This window comes from Onychostruthus taczanowskii, unplaced genomic scaffold (assembly GCF_017590055.1).
Source record: "Onychostruthus taczanowskii isolate IOZ18803 unplaced genomic scaffold, ASM1759005v1 scaffold3, whole genome shotgun sequence".
Lineage (NCBI taxonomy): Eukaryota > Metazoa > Chordata > Aves > Passeriformes > Passeridae > Onychostruthus > Onychostruthus taczanowskii.
The window spans coordinates 11,088,033-11,105,923 of NW_024500349.1; the positions used below are offsets into that span (position 1 = coordinate 11,088,033).

The window sequence follows — 17,891 nt, forward strand, 5'->3', positions numbered from 1 at the left end:
TCTCAGAGTTTTAATATTGGAAGCAGTGTTTTCACATACCCCTTATCTTGAATCAACACTTGCAGATTCTGCACAGCAGCACAGTTTTAGTATCAACAGCAGTGCCAGGAAAGTTAAATCATAGGTCCTGTGCATGAAGCAATGGCTGATGATCACCTCCCAACCAAACATGATCTTGAAGCCAAACTCTAGGTATTTTTGTGAAGAGCTTGATAGAGATTATTTTTTTAATTGACTATGTTACTTTCCCCTATAATATCTCTTTGGACCCATGAGGTAGCCCCGGGATTCTTGACTTGCCAGCTGTATATAGTAGGAAAAGGAGTCCTGTTTGCACCAAAGCCTATCACAGATATTTCCATTTGGAGAGACTGTCTTCTTACTGTGTCCTGTAGGCAGAATCTGAACAGCACAAGCAAGAGCCCATTTAAAAATTACACAATTGTGAAAGGCATTCCACAGTTTTCCTGTCTTTCTGCAGCTCTCTGTGCTTTCCCTTCTGCACCTCATTCACCAGGACAAAATGCTGAGGATGATTTATAGCAGAGGAATGGGGGAGTCTGACCCCTCCCTCCACAAAAACAGCCATACCCCTCCTCTCTGTTGTAGGGGACATTGCCAGACAGGGGGTGACATCTGAGCTGAGCTCACCTCCTTTGTTAGCCAGAAGAGTTGATCCCTTTCCTGATCATAAGATCTTGTGCCTTTTCCTTTGTTCTGGCACCTCCTGAAAAGCACACCCAGCAGAAATAAAAGAGAATATTTACCAGAAGTTTAGTTGTCAGGCTGGGTCACTAGGGGAGCAGGACCTAGCAGAGGTGCTGCAGCAGGAGAAATGATGGCTAGGACTGTCTTTCTTGGCAGCCTTGAGCTATTGCATCAGCTCAGCTGTCAAGTCTAACTTCTCCTTCAACCTTGCTAAAGATTGCAGACACAATATTTATCAAATGAGTGGAGTTTACCTTAGCTTTATCAGAAACTTCCCTTACTGTGTACCAGATGAGTTACAGGTGCTTAAAAATGCTGCAAGTAATAATACCTCTATTCACAAGATCAGGTAAACAGTCTTCAGATAGGCAGGCTTGAGAAAGAAGGTTTTTTGTCAGGAGCTGGGTGTCTCTTGTTGCTATACCAACACATATCCTAGTCCAGAATTTCCCCATTAACTGTTACCAGCAGCTCTTAGTTAGTTCTGCCCCATCTTACTTTTGTGTTTTAAGCACACCTGCACTTATGCCTGGGCCATAAAGCACCAGATTTTCATGTTAATTGCAGGTTTGGACTAGTGCCAAGAGATTACATTTTTTGTATATATTAGGCTCAAGTACATGGAGGCCTTCACAGCTGGTCAGGAGTGCACTGCAGTGTTGGTTTGTGTTCTGTTCATAGTGCTGGGAGTGGTTAGAATTAAACACAAGAGGTGGCAAGGTTACAGGCAAAGAAAATAAATGTGGTATGTACCATCAAATATTTCTGAACAGAGAAGGTTACTTGATGAGTCAGAGGCTTCAAGAGGCTTGTGTTGGGTGACTCTTGTTCCAGAGAGCTCTGGACTGTTGAAAGATCAGCTAAGAAAAGGTGCTTTGATTAGGTTGACTCCAACATGATTTATGGTTTTAAAAATAGATTAAAACAAATATCAGGTCCATTAGACAAGATGGAATGTGTGTTCTTCTATCCATTGCAATAACTTGTTAGCATGAAGAACAGTGTTTTGTTTACCTAGACAGGCTAAATGCAACTTCATGATGAGCCAACAGCCCTTAATAGGTTTTTGGTAGAGTATGTTTTTCACTTGTGGTTTTGCAGTCTCTTTCACAGCATCATTGTTCATATCTTGTCTGTACATTGAAGTTCCCAGCATAGATCAGGATTCTGTTGTGCCAGGCATCACAAAACCTGGCACAACAGAATCCTTACAAAACCAGGTAAGAATAGTCAAGAACTTCAGCCTTGTGTTTCTAGTCAGCCTTTTCATGGTCCTGACAGCCCCAGTCCTGTGGAGAGTTTTCTACACATAGAATCATAGACTGGTTTGGAATGGAAGGGACCTTAAAGATCATCTCATTCCAACCCCCCTGCCAGGGACACTTTTCACCAGACCAGGTTGCTCCAAGCTCCATCCAGCATGACCTTCAACACTTCAGGGTTGGGGCACTTCACAGCTTCACTGGACAACCTGTTCCAGGGGCCTCACCACCCCCACAATAAAGAATTTCCTCCTAATATCCAAACCTACCTCTCCAGGTTAAAGCCGTTACCCCTTGTCCTTGTAAAGTCCCTTTCCTGCTCTCTTGAGCCACCTTTAGGTACTGGAAGGTGCTCTAAGGTCTCCCTGGAACATTTTCCATGCTGAACCACCCCAGCTCTCTCAGCCTGTAATACTGATAGTAGCTGAAATCTTTTGGGAAGGAAGAAGTCTGTTGGAGGAAAGCTGATAGATGTCCCTATTTGTTTGGATGGGGTTAAGTGCGTGGACCTGTTTCAATCACAGATTTAATGCTTCTTTGTGTCTGTGTTAGACCATCAGGTAGCTCAGTGTGGGTGACTGAGCCAGGGTTATTGCACCATTGCAAACAAATATTTCCAGACTTTCAAAATTAGCTAAAAGGGCTCCAACTCTTCAATCCAAAATCCATCAAATCTGTTTAACAAAAAAAAAGGTAGCTAGACAGTACTTTAGTGCAATTTTTCACCTTCTGTCTCGAATTAAAATATTTGGAGCTGTGGTGTCTGTTCTTAAATCCCTACCCCCACCAGTAATTTTGCTCATATGTTATCCATAAATCTTGTCTGTTTTAAATGTTCCAACTAATAGTTAGGCAAAACATTTAAGCATAATGCTATGATTATCAGAGTCCGTTTTTTGGCAGCCTGAGTGCTGTTTTTCTTAAATAAACACTGCAGTTTATCCTGATTAGATATATGAAGGAATTATTCCTCTTCTTGACATTTTTTCTGTTGTTGTTGGGGTGTTTTTTGTTTGTTTCGTTTCTTAATATGAGGATTCAGGGGTTCTGCATTCGTTTTGCAGGAATATAATATGCAATTTGGCTGGATCTTTGAAGTGGTAATATTATAAATCTCCCAATCACCGTTGCCCAATCTGTTTTAGCATTCATGTGCCTAATTTCTGTTCGTAATCTGATTACTGGCTTGAGCTGCTCCGGCTTGCAGCCTATTGCTATGCATTTACTGTATTCCCTGGGACGCACAGCCTGACAGCTCCAGTCCTGTGCTATGAAAAATCTCTACACGATATTGCTAAGACAGGCCTAAGGGCTGTGGCTGCCTGAGAATTAGCTGCTATTGTAGTTTCTCTTTGCCGAATCCTTTGTTTGTGCAACCATGTTCAGAAATCCTTGGATCTCCAGCTATTTGGGAAATGTTAAATACTCTGAGGAGCAAGGTAAGAGTTCCAAGCAGATAAGAGAAAATGCAGTTTGTGCATGTTTAATCTCTCATCTATATGTGTGCATGTGTAAATATTGTTTGACTGGCTCTCCTGCAGCTGCATTAGGTACTTTAGCAATCAGTATGCAGTTAGTCACTAGGCTATTTTGTTATTTCCTAAAGGACACTTTTGAAAGATCCGATTAGATGGATCTTTTAATTAGCTTAGCATGCCACCGACTTAGGGCCTGTAAATATACTAAGTAACGCTGGAAGGTTATATCTACTTTTTCTTTTTAGATTGTTCATTTTAAATTTCCAACATATTACATTATGGATAGTGGTTTTACAAGGTAGTTTGTGCCTAAGAGAGAGGGTATTCTACTGAACAAATGGTTAAACTTGGTGAGCAAGTCTGATTTACACTTCAGTAAAGATACTCTTAATTTTGAATAAAAATATTTTAAATTGCTATGATTATGAACATGTTTAGAATTCTTTAGTAAAAAGCAGAACAAAATGCTGTTGTAAATATTTTTCTTCTGTCTATAGAGTACAGTGAGGGTGTTTTTTTATCTTTAAATTAACCATTGAATATGACTCTGCTAAACTGATATTTCTTTTGTGGGCATATTTATTGTCTTTTGATGCAGAATTATTTACTTTTCCCCCTGTGTTTGTATTTAAGACTTCCATATTGTGGTAAGTTTTATTGGACTTTAATCCCCCCCACATGGTGTTTAATTTGAACAGGAGGAAATACATAAAATATCGAAACTCTGTAATGGAATTTAATTGTCTGCTAAGTTTTTCTGTGTTTGGGATGAGGGGAAAGATTGGGAGTCACCTCTGTGAAACACAGCAAAGTGTTAAGATGATTTTGAGGCATTAAAGATGTGGTGTGTATGAAAGTTGCTGAATGTGTTTAAGGGGTGCAAGAGCCAAACAGGCTGATGTGCCCCTCCTAGCAGCCCTTCTCCCTCTCTGCTCCCAGGGAAGCAATGCAGGCTCCTTTCTTCTGTTCTCATATTCCCTGCCCAGTTTTGGCTGGGCTAGGCAGAATTTCTCTGTGGTCTGCTTGTGGTTTTCATGGTGGACAGCTGTTCCAGTGCCAATAATTCTAGGATGGGTTGCATCCTGTTAGAACAGCTATAAATTTAAGATATGCCTGGTTCTGATTAGCTAAGCTGATATTGAGCTGGGCTTTGGAAGTTAGTGCATAGTCCTCTCAAAGTAATGTAAATCTCGCCTTTTTAGAGGATCCATATGGCTCAGAGTATTCTTTTTAATGCTGCAGTGTAAAATACAATGATTTATATACCATTCACACTGTTTTTCTTACAATATTCTGTTTTGATCTAACAAGATGCTTTTGTGTAATCTATGTGCTTTATTCTCCATTTAATGGAAAGAGAAAATGAATGTTAACAAAAACAGGAAAAGTTGCCTATTAAAGTTGAAGACTGCTATTAGCAAAGCTGCTTGAAATCTGCACTGACTTGTAGCAGATGCTTACAAAATGCCTTTTTGCACATCTTGAGCTTCTTTATCAAGTTGTTAAAATCATCTTTTTTTTCCTGTTACTTTTTAAAAGTTGTTTTCAATCTTTATACCTGTAGAGGTGGCAGAAGGAAATGGAAGAGGACAAGAAGTTTTGAAATGCTTAGACAAAATGTACATTCTCTAAATTAAGACCCATATTGTCAGCTATAATAAGTTTCATAAAACCCTTTCTGCAAAAATAAAATACATTCTACCCAAACTTAAAATACTGTGCATAAACAAAAATATATATTTTTTGCAGTTAGGTCCTCCTTGAAATAGTTAAATCTCAGTTCTGAGGCAGAGTAATAGGAGTGTAGCTGCAACTGAATTGTTCTAAAGTCTGGACTGTGTTCTAAAGTCTGGGTCTGTTTTTGAAAAATAAAATGATTGCTGTGTCAATGACCAACTGTTTATTAATGTAGGGTCTTGGGTAGTAGATTTAATACAGATGGGGACGGAAGGCAATTTTTCATTGGGAGTAAGTTGTCAGTAGCTCCATGTGGTTTTGCACAGCAGTTCCAGACCAGGATCTGCTCCCTGGCTGGCAGTGCTCTGGGGTGTCTTGGTTGCATCCTTGCTGAATGGAGGGAGAGGGTGCTTGGAACACTGTTCCCTCTTGCCACTGGTCATCATTTAGACCCTCTGGTGATGCACTTGATTGCAGAAATGAAAAAGTTTAATCTAGGAGAGGGTGGGGAGATTGCCCATTGCTTTTTATGGTTCACACAGTTTTGGGAACCCAGAGGCTTTGTCATACATGCTTTTTTAACATAAGGCTGCAATTTTGCTCTCAGTGTAAACATGAGTTCCTCTGTGAAGTGCATGTTGTAAGGCTATTCAGAAAAGAAAAAAAAGGGAGCTTCCAAACAGTAGACAATCTTCAGAAATATTTCTGTCATGGATGGTGTAATACTGTTGCAAAAAATCCTCAGCTGAGCATCTCTTGGCTTCTGCAGTGAATATGCAGTTTTTATAGTATTGCCAGGCTGCAGCCAAAAAGGCTTTTGCTGCTTGCAGCAGTTCTCATTTGCAGAGTGCTTCATAAACATGTCCATTCCCCATTTTATAAGCCGGGAAACAGTGAGTTTAAATGATCACCTCAGGCTGTATTACTACACCACAAATATTAGGAATAGAACATGGCAGTTCCATAAAGTTGATGCTTTTTATGTGTGTACTGTCTGTATTCATTTTTGCAAAGCTTTGTTTTTTCACCATCTTGGACATGCCAGCTGGTGCTCCTTTGATTAGAGAGAAGGCCTCTGCACAGTCTTTTGCAGGGGAAAAAGGTTATGCTTGGAAATTATAACCTAGTGTACCAAAAGTTCCCCATTTATTACAGGATCTTCAAATTGATGTGATTTTTTTTTTTCTATTTCACAGACTTTGCCAAAGGAAACTCAATCAGATTTAAGCCTTCACGACTGCTCCTAAGGAAGAGAGCGTTAAGGTAAGGTTGAGTTTTTCTCGCCCAGTGAAGATGGCTGGGTGCAGTAACTTTCCTTCATTGCTTGAATCTACATTTAGTCTTTTGTCAGCAAAGGTGATTATTGGTCCTCTCACAGGACAAAGCTTTTGCATAGAGCAGATGCTCTGATCAAGCATTGAAAACACCAACTGCCTCTAAAGTAATGTTAAATTTTCTAGCTGACACTGCTGAAGGGAAAGTCCCACTGTGCACTGAGTTTCCTGCCATTGCAGTGCCCATTTTAATGCCCATTTTTCCTTGCATAACATGGACAGAGTACAGACATCCAGTGTGAACCAGCCTGTAAGACTTACCTGTCTGTAAAAGCAGATGGCTGAAGTGGGTGAATTAATCATACATCCTTGCATGGAGCAGTTTGGGGGAGAGAGAAGAAGGGGACACTGCAGAATGAATGGACTGGTGGTGTTGCTTCCATGCAGGGCTGTGGCTGCCTCATGGTCTGCTTTTTTAGGACACAGTTGCACAAGGCTGAGTAAGGGGATACAATTAAACAGTTAAGCAGGAAGGCAGGTCACATTCCCTCTCTCTTTCCATCCAAGCTGCCTTGGATGTCCACATTTGTGCTTGCTGGACTCATTCACAATGGCACAGAGAGGAAGTCAGGAGTTGGGAATTGCCCCTTGCCCCAGGAACCAGCTGTGTCATTGGCTCAGCTGCACAGGAATCCACTGTCACAGGTGCACAGGCTCATATTTGTGGGCTTCTTTTCAGTCAGTGCACACAGCTGGAGCACACCTGGTTCCCTGCCATGCTGGTTCTTAGGTCCTGCAGAGGGCTGGAGGGAATGGATGTACAAGACACACGGTGCTATGAAAGCAGGTAGGGGAAAGTAGCAATGAGAGCAGGAGAGAAGGACATGACTGTAAAATGGACCTTTCACATAAGAGTCCAGGGAAGGAAGTTCTCCTGGAGGTAGAGAAAGAGAAGAAAAGTGAACAGCAAGCACCCAGCTGGCAGGTGTACAAGTGGGTTTTGTACTTCAATCATAAAATCTCAGTATATGCCACAGCTTTAATTGGGATGGCAGGTCAGTGTTACCAGTGGCATTTGGATCAAACTTCTGGCTGCTTTTGAGCATGTAACTAGGTTAGTGGGACAGCTATTTAGAAACCATATGCTGCTGCTGCAGCAGCAGATGAAGTTTTTCAGCCTGGAATCCCTGATGTGCAGCATGCAGCTCACACTCACTTTGGAAGTTGCCAGAACAGTACAACTACTGAGACCGTCAAGTACTCTACTAATCCTGCATTATACATTGTTCTCAAGAAAAACTATTGAGGTTGTGAAATATGGTTGCTAGTGTTTTAACAGGAATCATCTGAATTCCTGAACAATGGAGAGTATAATGAGTTTGTTGGGGACCTGAGGCCAAGCCACACACGAATCCTGTGTGAAACACACTGGTGGAACCTCATGCTGTTGATTGCATTTCATGAATGCAATCATGATCAAAGCATATTTCAAGCAAGGAAAGGACAATAAGTTCGTCCCTCTTTCAATATTCAGATTTATCAAGAACTTCAAGAAAGAATTCTTTCAAACATCTGGTTAATTCTTTTTTTATTTAGAGAAACCCATGTATTCCCTAATTATTTTAATACTAAATGTGCATAGCCTAGCTATTAAGTGCAAAAATTCATAGTGCTGCTGCTCAGAATCTGCACCTAAATTTACAGCATGACTAGATGTAGTTGTGGTATTTCTAGAAGAGGGGTTTGAATGAGTTTGAAGGTACAATATATTTGACAATCCATGTCTGACTATCTGACTGCTTAAGCAACTGAATTGATGCTGCGACTGCTCCTCCACCAGAGAAACGAATAAAGCAGGGAAAGGTCTGGAAAGATCCCTTTGAGTAAAAAGGGAGGTCTTGTTAAGGAATTACTTATGAATTTGTTTTTTAAAATACTTATAAATGGTGATGAATAGCCTCCTGTAATTTTCTTTCCCTATTTGGAATTGCCTTAACATCATTCCAACTCAATTTAGATTCTTGATGAATATTCTTATTGAACACCATGACATGTCCTAAATATGCCTACTTTCATTTTTAGAATTAATTTGATGTATGTGTCTATAAATACTCAATTGTTTGGCTTGATTCTATCTTCTTCAGAGCAGTGCTGTCTCTGAATCCTCTGTGCATGGGAAAGCAATGTAATTATGCACTGGATTAAAACATTTGGGTTTTCTCATGTGCAAACATTTAAAACAAGCAATTCCACCTGCAGCTTAGCAAGAGAGGGCAAAAAAAAAAAAGTGTCTGAAGAGATAAAACTCCTAAATTGTGGATAAAATAGTGTATGAAAATTGTTAGTCTTTAAAAAATGGGTAATGGTTGACAGTCTGTCCAGAGGGAAGTGGAAAATGGGGGCATAAGGGAAACTGTGAAGGGACTTTCACAAAGCAGATAACCTGTGATGCTGTCTAGTGCAGTGAGGGTTAAGCTTAGGAAGTTTGTGGTTATTTAAGGAATTTTAATGAAATCTGCCAGTGAGCAAAGGCTGAAAGCCACCCTCTGTATAAAGGAGGAGGGAGCTCCCATACAGGAAGAACTGGATGACCTTGAGGAGTAATAGAAAAAGGATGTAATGTAATAATACTAAGTGCACATTTGTGCATTGGGGGCTGATAAATTTTTCTGTCACTTACAACTGATGAAAGGAAAGCCTTTGCATATTAGTTTCTCATGCTAGGATTGAGCAACCCATACAGTGTATATGTAAAAAGGCAAGTGTGTTGTAGATCCCAGCATTCAGCTAGGTATATAATAATGCTTTCTCTATTTAAAAAAAATCATATTTTCATACGATATTGCTGAGACCCAAGTCTGGAATCAAGACTATCCAATTCTGGTCACCAGATACAAAAAAAGATTACTTAAAACTGGAATAAGAGAGGACATTGTAACAGATAATCAATGAGACTGAGAGCCTGTCCTAAGAAATCCAAGTACATGTACATAACCTCTTTTAAGAAAAATAAGCAAGGTAAGTGACAACACTGGCACGAGAACAAATGGATGGAAACCCAGTGACAGACATTTAAACAGGATTTAAAGGATCTCTGCCTTCAAAGTCGCTAGAACTCCCTGGAGGGGAGGAGCAAGAGTGAATGTAACTAGTTTACAAGCAATCCAATAATACGGTTGTTTATAGAACCATCAGGCTAGTGCCAGTCCTGATTCTGTTCTTTTACCCTTGGAAATTCACGTGGGAATTAGGCATAGTGGTGGGTGTTCATGCATAGTTCATTTAAATAAGGATTTTGCTCTTCAGTGAATGCTTTTCTGTACAAAGCCCGTTGTTCAGGGAAGCTTGAGGTGCTGCATTGTCACAGGCATTATGAAAGCAAGTGGAGATACTGCTAAATAAGGCGCAGGTATTCAAAAGTCTGAATGACTCTGAAGCTCATTCCAATGAGCTGGATCCTTCAGCACTTTTGTCTTAAGTAATTAAGTTGATTTGGCAGAATAAATTTGGGGTTAGTTTCTAGCCTTAGGCCAATATTATTTGCATTTTTCAAACTCATCCTCAGCTAAAAGGAGTAGAAACTGCTTTCACATGGGAACTGGGTATCTATTTCTCCATCCAGAAGTGTGTCTGTAAGAAAATAATATATTGTGAGACTAGTAAGAATTACAAGTGTTGGCAGTGGGGGGTAGGCATAGAAAAACATCCAGTTAACTGTCAGAGTCTCTACGCAGTCTCAAATGACACATGGATCCATTTGCTTGTGGCTGCTATTTTTTTGTTGTGTTTTGATTTTTGTTTAGTTCAATTACCATGTGTTTGCTGTGTAAGGACACACAGTTCTCTCTAATGGGCATCTTATTGCAGCTCTCCATCTTCTATTTGTTATTTTCTGTAGTGGCTAACATTGCTTTTCTTGGCAGTACCTGGAATAATTTCTCTAAGTGCAGTTGTTGAAGACAATTTGCAGCAGGTGGCATGGTGCCTAGTTGTGACACAGCCCAGTTTGTTCATTGTCATTTCAAGGGTTTTATTCTCCCCTCAATATCTTAAAAAGGGATGTTATTTATAAACTATATATTTATAAATGGGAGTACTTGTGAAACATATTAGTCAATATATGTTAAAACTCTTTTCAATGAGAATTATTCTTTGGAAATAGTGAGTACAGAATTCATACCCTTGAAAAAAAAAGCAACCATTTAAAATCTTTCCTAACAAAGGATTTTCCAATAGTAAGATAGTGCGGTTTTTCTTATCAGAATGACATTAAATCATACGGCACACCACTACTGTGACAAAACAAAGAACCTGGGATCACTGTGAGGATTTATATCTGTTACACCTGTCTACACAGTTTACTAAAGGCTTTAAGACCATTATAAGTTTTCTTATGCCCAGCTGGTACAGTCACAATGGCTGAATACAATAATTTGTTCTCTATTTTTATTGACTGAAGAAAAAAAATCTTGCTTACAAGGAGGAACACTTCCTCCAAAAAGGTCTCTGTAGATAGTTGGGATCTACTTTAGACCATTATGACACCTACATTTTACAGTTAAAATTTGCATATTTAAAGAAATATTTTGTTTCATCTAAATGGGCAGTTTTCCTGTTTTGAAAAGACATGGTATAAAATTAAATGATCTGGTACTCCTATTAGCATATTATAAACTGTGTAAGATCCAGAGAACAGTGCAGTAACAACAGCAGAGTAGTTGTGCAGAAGGCGTCTAGGTGGAGTGTACATGCAGTACTGCATTTGATGACATGTTTTAATATTTATGAAGAACCATTCAATATAATTATTTTAAATGTACTTGCTTAGTAGAGCATGTTGAAGGCAGCCAGTAATTTAATGCAAAAATGTGTCACAGTCAGCTCCAAACAAGTTTCAAATTATGTTAGGTTTGGCTTTCTGAGTTTCTTTGGGTTATTTCTTAGCTCATTCTTAGGGAAAATATTTTCTTTGGTATCTCTGTCAGACTATCTTGCAGTAAATTGGTTATGTCTTGGGTTTATTAGATTTGTAGCAGAGACATCCACAGTCTTCTGTAAACCAGATGTTGCTTTCAGTTTTCAGAAGGAGTTCGCACTTGAAGATAAAGAAGAACTTGCGAACAGCACAAAGGATATTGATGCTAATCTCTTAGCAGTACTTCCCAAAGGTAAGTAAGGGAGAGGTATTATGAACACAAGTGGTATTTTTACAGCATGTGAAGTTTCATGTATGCGAGTACAAGGCACAGTTAAAATCACTTAAGCACAGATGTTTTGTAAATGAGTTTTCTCTGTGAAGTATGCATGAAGGATGAAACAGGGGATGAACCACGATGCTCTTTTATGAGACCTGCCTACATCCCTGCTTTAAAGTTCAGCTTTGTTTACCTGGTTTCAATAGGTTAGTAGTTGAAATCCAAAACTTCTGAGAGTTTCTTTTTACAGTTAGATTAATCCTGAGTTCAAAAGTATTAACTTGACTTGTTAAGAGCCATAGGTCCTTCCAGGCCCTTTGGTGGCTGGTGGAGCCACTGTGCTTGCATGACCAATTGACTGCAACTGAATTTTTGTCTTGCATGCTAAAAGGCCTGCACTGCGTATGGAGTTTAGTTTGGGAGATATTTTTTATTTTCCAAACTTCTGTCTTAGTCTGAGTAATTTCTGAAGAAAACGGCAGTTCCATCTTTATCATTTGACACAGTTGAGGTAGAGGCAAGAATTAATTCTCTTGAATTATTTAGAGAAAATCATAATGTGCTTGATGCCCAAAGGGTGACATTTAACTGAAGAACTATGTGCAACTGGCACAAAGATGTTCATTTCATTCAAGGATATTATGGACATCAGAACTTGGATTAAAATTGTGTGTGTGTATGTTCTGGTGGTATTTACTCTTTTCAGACAAGCTACAAGGCTAAATGCACTAATTCCAACATAAAGGAACTGTCTTGCTTTTTTAATGTCATTTGTTGCAGAGTTCCTCTAGAAAGGAGCACTTCTTCCAGCATAACATTTAAGTGCTATATAAGTGACATGCTTGCTTTTAAATATGATCATTACAGATGTTCAGAAAGAAACATTGTTGGCAAAATGATGGAACAGAGTGATGTGCATTTATACAATACAGACTTCGGACAGCACCAGACAGTAATAATCCATAGTCCCTCATTATTCCTTACACTTAGCCTTACAGTCACGTGGCCAGCAACTTAACTGAGCCTTCACTTGAGAAATCTTATCTGTAAGTTGCTTCATAGTGAACTAATTTCTATTCCAGGATGTTTCTATTTCTCAAAAAAATATTCTCATAATGAAGACATCATATTTGGTGTGTACCAGACTTAAGAAACAGCAGTGGGAGCTTTTGGTTTCTTCCAATGGGACTACTTAAAGACCAGGGCTTTTTGAAAATCTACGTTATTTTCTAGAGCCTAATTTTGATCCAAGTTTGCATATGTTGAGAAATTGAAGGCATATGTTTACTTTTCAACTGATACAAACTGAACTGAGGCCTGCAGTTGGGAATTGAACCTGTCAATACAGCTTTGCTGGCATAAACAGAAGATAAATGCTTTTCCAGCCTAGTTTTAAGACCATCACCTTTCCAGTTGTCGAGAGGAGGAAGTAGGAATAAGGCTGGTAGGCTTTGCTGTTCTGTTAAATTTTCCTCAGAATGAAAATGTGTGGTACCTGTTTTGCAATGGATATTTACCATCTCTGATAAGTTAATCCTCTGGCAGGTAACCTTTTGATCCATATCTATCCAGGCTTCACAAGAGTACATGCTCCCCCTCTATTATCAACTTTTGGAAGGCTTAATTGAGTATTTACAGCCTCTGTATTGTAAAAGAGGACTGCTGTTACATGGCTGCAACTTTATTTACATAAAGTCCCCTCTGGAGCTGTCAAAAAGGGCTTTCAGCATAAACATGTTTATATTCTATAGCAGGTTTCTGAAAGATTTCTATGAATATATATTTCTATAAGAAATATTCCACCTTAATTTAAGGAATTTTTAAAATATAAGATGTGCTCCAAATTTACTTTTTGTTTTTCATTCTGGGTCAACATACAGAACAATATTGTTTTTCCTAAATAATGGTATTCCAAAGTAAATTTTGTTTCAAAGGACTACAGTTGCCAAAGTTAAGATGCCTCTTGACATATTACCTCAGAGGATGTCCTACCACAGCATCCTGCTCAATATCCTAAAATAAAGCCTCAAGTTCAGAGCTGTTTCTGAGCTGTGGCTGTTCTTCCTCTTGCCCTTAACTGACCAATGGTGTTTACAAAGTGTGTTGCCATGAAGTAATCTAGATAAGGAGCTTTTACTGTGAAATTAATTATTTTAAGCTTCTTAGTTTTTTCTTATGTGCTGAATCAGATTTTTGTGCTACTTTTTAGGTAAAAGTGTTGCTGGTTTTTAGTGCTTCCATGGTGTTGCTTGTGATGGTCACATGGGAAAACATCCCATGGTCAGATGGGAGCTGGCACCAACATACTCAAATTGTAAACTAAAAAGGAGAAGCCTGGTCACCTAAATTTGCAAGGGCCAACCAGTGTCCTTGGGAGTGAAATGTCTCCAACTGGTTTTTATGTTTCAAAGTAAAATATTTTATTCATCAAAAATAAACTAGTGAAGATTTTCTTCATTTCGTGTTCTTTTGGTTTTGCTTTCTTTGTGGTTCTTTCTCCCTCATTAGCAAAACATGAATATTGCTGGAACTGCTTTCCCCGAAAATACTCTGCAGGTGTTGTCTGACTTAGCTGAAATTACTTCTGTAATCTCAAGCTTGGAAAAAGTGTAAGGCAGCATAGAGTAGTCCCATGCTATTTCTGTCCCATGTTGTTTGGGGAGGTGTTGGGAGACATTTTTCATGAGACCAGTGCTCTTATTAGGACTGCAAAGTGGTAGTAGAATCTCTGGAACTTCAGCTAGCATGTAGCAAGAGAGTGTTGAACTAATGCTTTAGGAGTTCTTTGGATGTTACACATTTCTTGTATGTGGACAACTTATAGTCAAGTTTCCTTCTGGGGGTGGGGGGAGAGAAGACTTTCACTAATAAATGAAGCTGTGCTTTAGAGATTTACTAAAGCTGTGTAAAAGACCTGTTCTCTGATGATGGTTTTGGTGACTGTATAGACTGGTGACTGGGGAGAAAAATAGGATCAGGATTTGGATGGAATGTGATTTTAGTAACTCTGAACTCTGGAGGCCTTTGACTTGTCTGAAGACAGATAATTATGGGTTTTGTTTTGAAATGTTGTATATACATAGCCAACAGATGGAACAGAAAAACTCTAATAGCTAATGGAATATAATTAAACAATAGTTTTGGGGAGGTGAGAGCAAAGTCTTTATGAGAAATCATTTCCTTTGGTGTGGATCTGAAATGAAGGCTGGTTTCAAATGGGCAAGTTCACTCTTTAATACAGTTCCATTGCCAGCACAGCTTGAGTAGACAGGGCAACAGTGGAAACTGCTCATGCATTGAGAGAAAAATCTGTGAAAACACAACATAAGGGCTCATCTTTGCTTTGGTGTTGGTTGAGGATCACAATGTGTTAATTCTTGCTGATCCTCCACATTTTATCTGTAGTCCTACTTTCAGACTTTACAGCTTGTGAGATTGATGTGGCAGTCAATGTCAAGAGTATCTACGAGATGTGAGCACTGGTATTGAGTACAGCAAACTTCCTGGATGAGTCAGTGAGCTGGAACCCTGACCAAGCCGTGCATGTTAAGTTCTTGCAGTAGAGGAAAGGCAGAAAAGGTGCATCTGACCTTTAAAAGGGTGGTGTTACAATAATATTGATCTTTAAGTATCTAGAGCAATGAGATCTGGTAGCAAGAAAAATAAGCTGATAGGTTTACCTCTGCAGTGGAACAGTGTCAGCTAGACACTCCTGACTCATCAGGTGTTTCTGATGGCAATCTCTGCCAATTTAGCAGGCATAGACTTTCACTTGCTTTAACTTTTGATCCCTGGGTCAACAGGGTTAGAGCCCCAGAGGTGCATTGTCTCAAGAATAGGTGCACACAGCGTTCAGCGCCACATTTGCCAAGGCGGCAATACAGGGGCAGGGGTGTGGATGTGCACGTCTGTGTGTTAGGCACACCCCACCCCAGTCCACTGCTTCCCTGGACAGCCTGGGCAGTTTCTCTTCCTGGTGGTAAGAAGTCACACTGCACTTATTTGTGTAGCACTCACTGCTGCAGTGTGGTTTGCACGTGCACATGTGTGTGTATATATAGGGATTACTTTATCTGTTGTGCCTCCCCTTGGTTCACTACAATTTTGTGGACTGTGGCAGCTGTCTGCTGGCACTTAACACCAGCAAAGGGTTCAGGGAAAAAGAAGGAAAGTATGTCCAATTAAAACTACAAGGGAAAGTTAGCAAAGTAGCAAGTGATCAACCATGCAAGAGTACTGTGATGGTGCATGGTAATTTTCACTGAAGCAATGAGTCACTGGGATTCTTGGGATTTGATCAATATAAGGGTGTGGAGGAAAGTAAGGAAGAGAGGACCTCTTCCTTACTGCTTCTCTTTAAACATGGTCACTCCCTGACCTTTGAGTAGGCAGGGTAAGCAGACTTTCCATACTACCTGGTTTTGAATTGGGTTACTAGGGCACATAAGTTTGACTTCAGCTAATCAAAATACAACTTTTCAAGTATATACTATATCTTGAAAACTGCTAGGATGGGCATAGCAAATTTGGGATTAGCCTGGATGTACGTGGAGGGGAGGAGTACTTGGTGGTCACACCTATGTGCCTAATGCACTTTTGACAGCACAGCCTTAATAAACTAGGAAAACAAGAGGAAAATGCTCATTTCCTCACAAAAGCTATTTCAAACCACTGAACTTTATTTGACTGTTCCTTCTTATTCTAAAGCATTTTAGCAAGTTTCTGAAACTTATTGTTTTATAAGCTACATAATCTTTTGTTGTCTCAGTTTCAGAATTAAGAAAACTCTTTGAACCAAACAACCGAGATTTTTTGGAAATGAAAAGGTAAAGGAAAAAAAGTGTTTGGCCTGTAAAACAAAACACACAACTTGTTTTGTTACCTCCTCGTAGAAACTCTGCCCTCGAATCTTCAAGATGCCTGTTTTCACATTTTTCACATATTTTTCAGGAAAGAAAGAATAGCTAGGCGCTTAGAGGGAATTGAAAATGATACACAACCTATGCTTCTACAGAACTGCCCAGGATCAGTCACACACCGTTTGCTAGAGGAAGATACACCAAGATATATGCGTGCAACTGACCCATACAGCCCCCACTTAGGTAAGTGGCACATGGCAGTCCATCTTGCACTGCTGAATTACTTCTTGTTTGCTACACTATCAGCCTCAAAGCTCTTCTACAGAAGAGCTCTGTCAGGTTGTTTGGGTTTTTTTTTAATTTGCCTTTTAAGTCTCCAGTTGTCTTACTTGAAAAATATTGATTGTTCTTATTGCTTTAAAATAACTATTTGAATTGAAAACTATTACTTATTAAATAATTATTCCTAATACATATTTTCTAATTGTTTGTGTGCGCTTTGCACACAAGTGCAAAAATATAATGTGTCTCTGCATTGACTTTGATTTGTAAGAAAATGGAAAGCTTTTAGTTTAATCAGTTTGAGTGGTGGGTGGGGTACCTGGAGTTTTGGGAAGGACTTGCTCATGTATGTTGCACTTTTGACAGGAAGATCAAATGAAGAGGAGGAAACTTCAGATTCTTCTGTAGAGAAACACCCCAGATCATCCAGATACCGATCAGAAACCACAGGAGGTAATACAGAGCCCTTGTACAGTACAGCAAACATGGATGTCCAGGAACTGGAGTCAAAAGCAGAAAGAATAGCTAGGTACAAGGCAGAGAGGCGACGCCAGCTGGCAGAAAAGTATGGATTATCTCTTGAGTCTGATTTGGATTCTGACTACTCATCCAGATATACACGGGCAAGGAAAGATCCTGACAGCGTGGAAAGAAAGGGAGTGAAAAGTGAAAGGCAAGATGATGAAAACAAGGACTATGGCACCCTCTATTTTTCCAGGACTGAGACGAAGGCATCAAAGAGTGTGATTTCTGATTCCAAAGAATACTCCAGCCGTGAAGACAAAGATGGCCTCTCAAATGAAAAAGGTGTTAGAAAAGCAGATGACAGTGCCATTAGACAGCCTTCTGACCCTTCAGCAACCTTGGATAGTTCTGTCTCCCTTTCACTTTCTGGACGAGACTCTTCCTGCTATAATGAAGTGCCAATACCACCAAAGCAAGCCCCCCGAGAGTCCCTCTCTTCACCGAAGCGGGCAGCCTCACCCACCCACTTGCAGAATGACCAGCCCTTGCACAGTAACAGCAGACAAAGGTAAGTATGATTTCTATTTTTTGTTTTGCTGTAGATTCCTTTACCTTAATCAGCTTCTGCATCAGTGTCTACAGTATTAATGAGAATGTATTTATTACCCTTGAAGAATGTATTTAGTTGCTT

At 39.5% G+C, this 17,891-nt stretch overlaps 1 protein-coding gene across 18 annotated transcripts in view; it reads left to right on the forward strand.

Annotated features, from left to right (window-relative positions):
* Positions 1-17,891, forward strand: part of SVIL (supervillin) — a 105,439-nt gene that overhangs the window by 34,472 nt on the left and 53,076 nt on the right. For 16 of the 18 annotated variants that reach the window (XM_041408357.1, XM_041408361.1, XM_041408348.1 and 13 more), the window contains 5 exons: positions 6,322-6,388; positions 11,476-11,567; positions 16,363-16,420; positions 16,545-16,696; positions 17,102-17,768. In XM_041408357.1, the coding sequence (XP_041264291.1) occupies positions 16,413-16,420; positions 16,545-16,696; positions 17,102-17,768 (827 nt within the window). In that variant the 5' untranslated portion in view covers positions 6,322-6,388; positions 11,476-11,567; positions 16,363-16,412. The remainder of the gene's footprint in view (positions 1-6,321; positions 6,389-11,475; positions 11,568-16,362; positions 16,421-16,544; positions 16,697-17,101; positions 17,769-17,891) is intronic. The other 2 variants (XM_041408358.1, XM_041408359.1) reach the window with 2 other exon arrangements.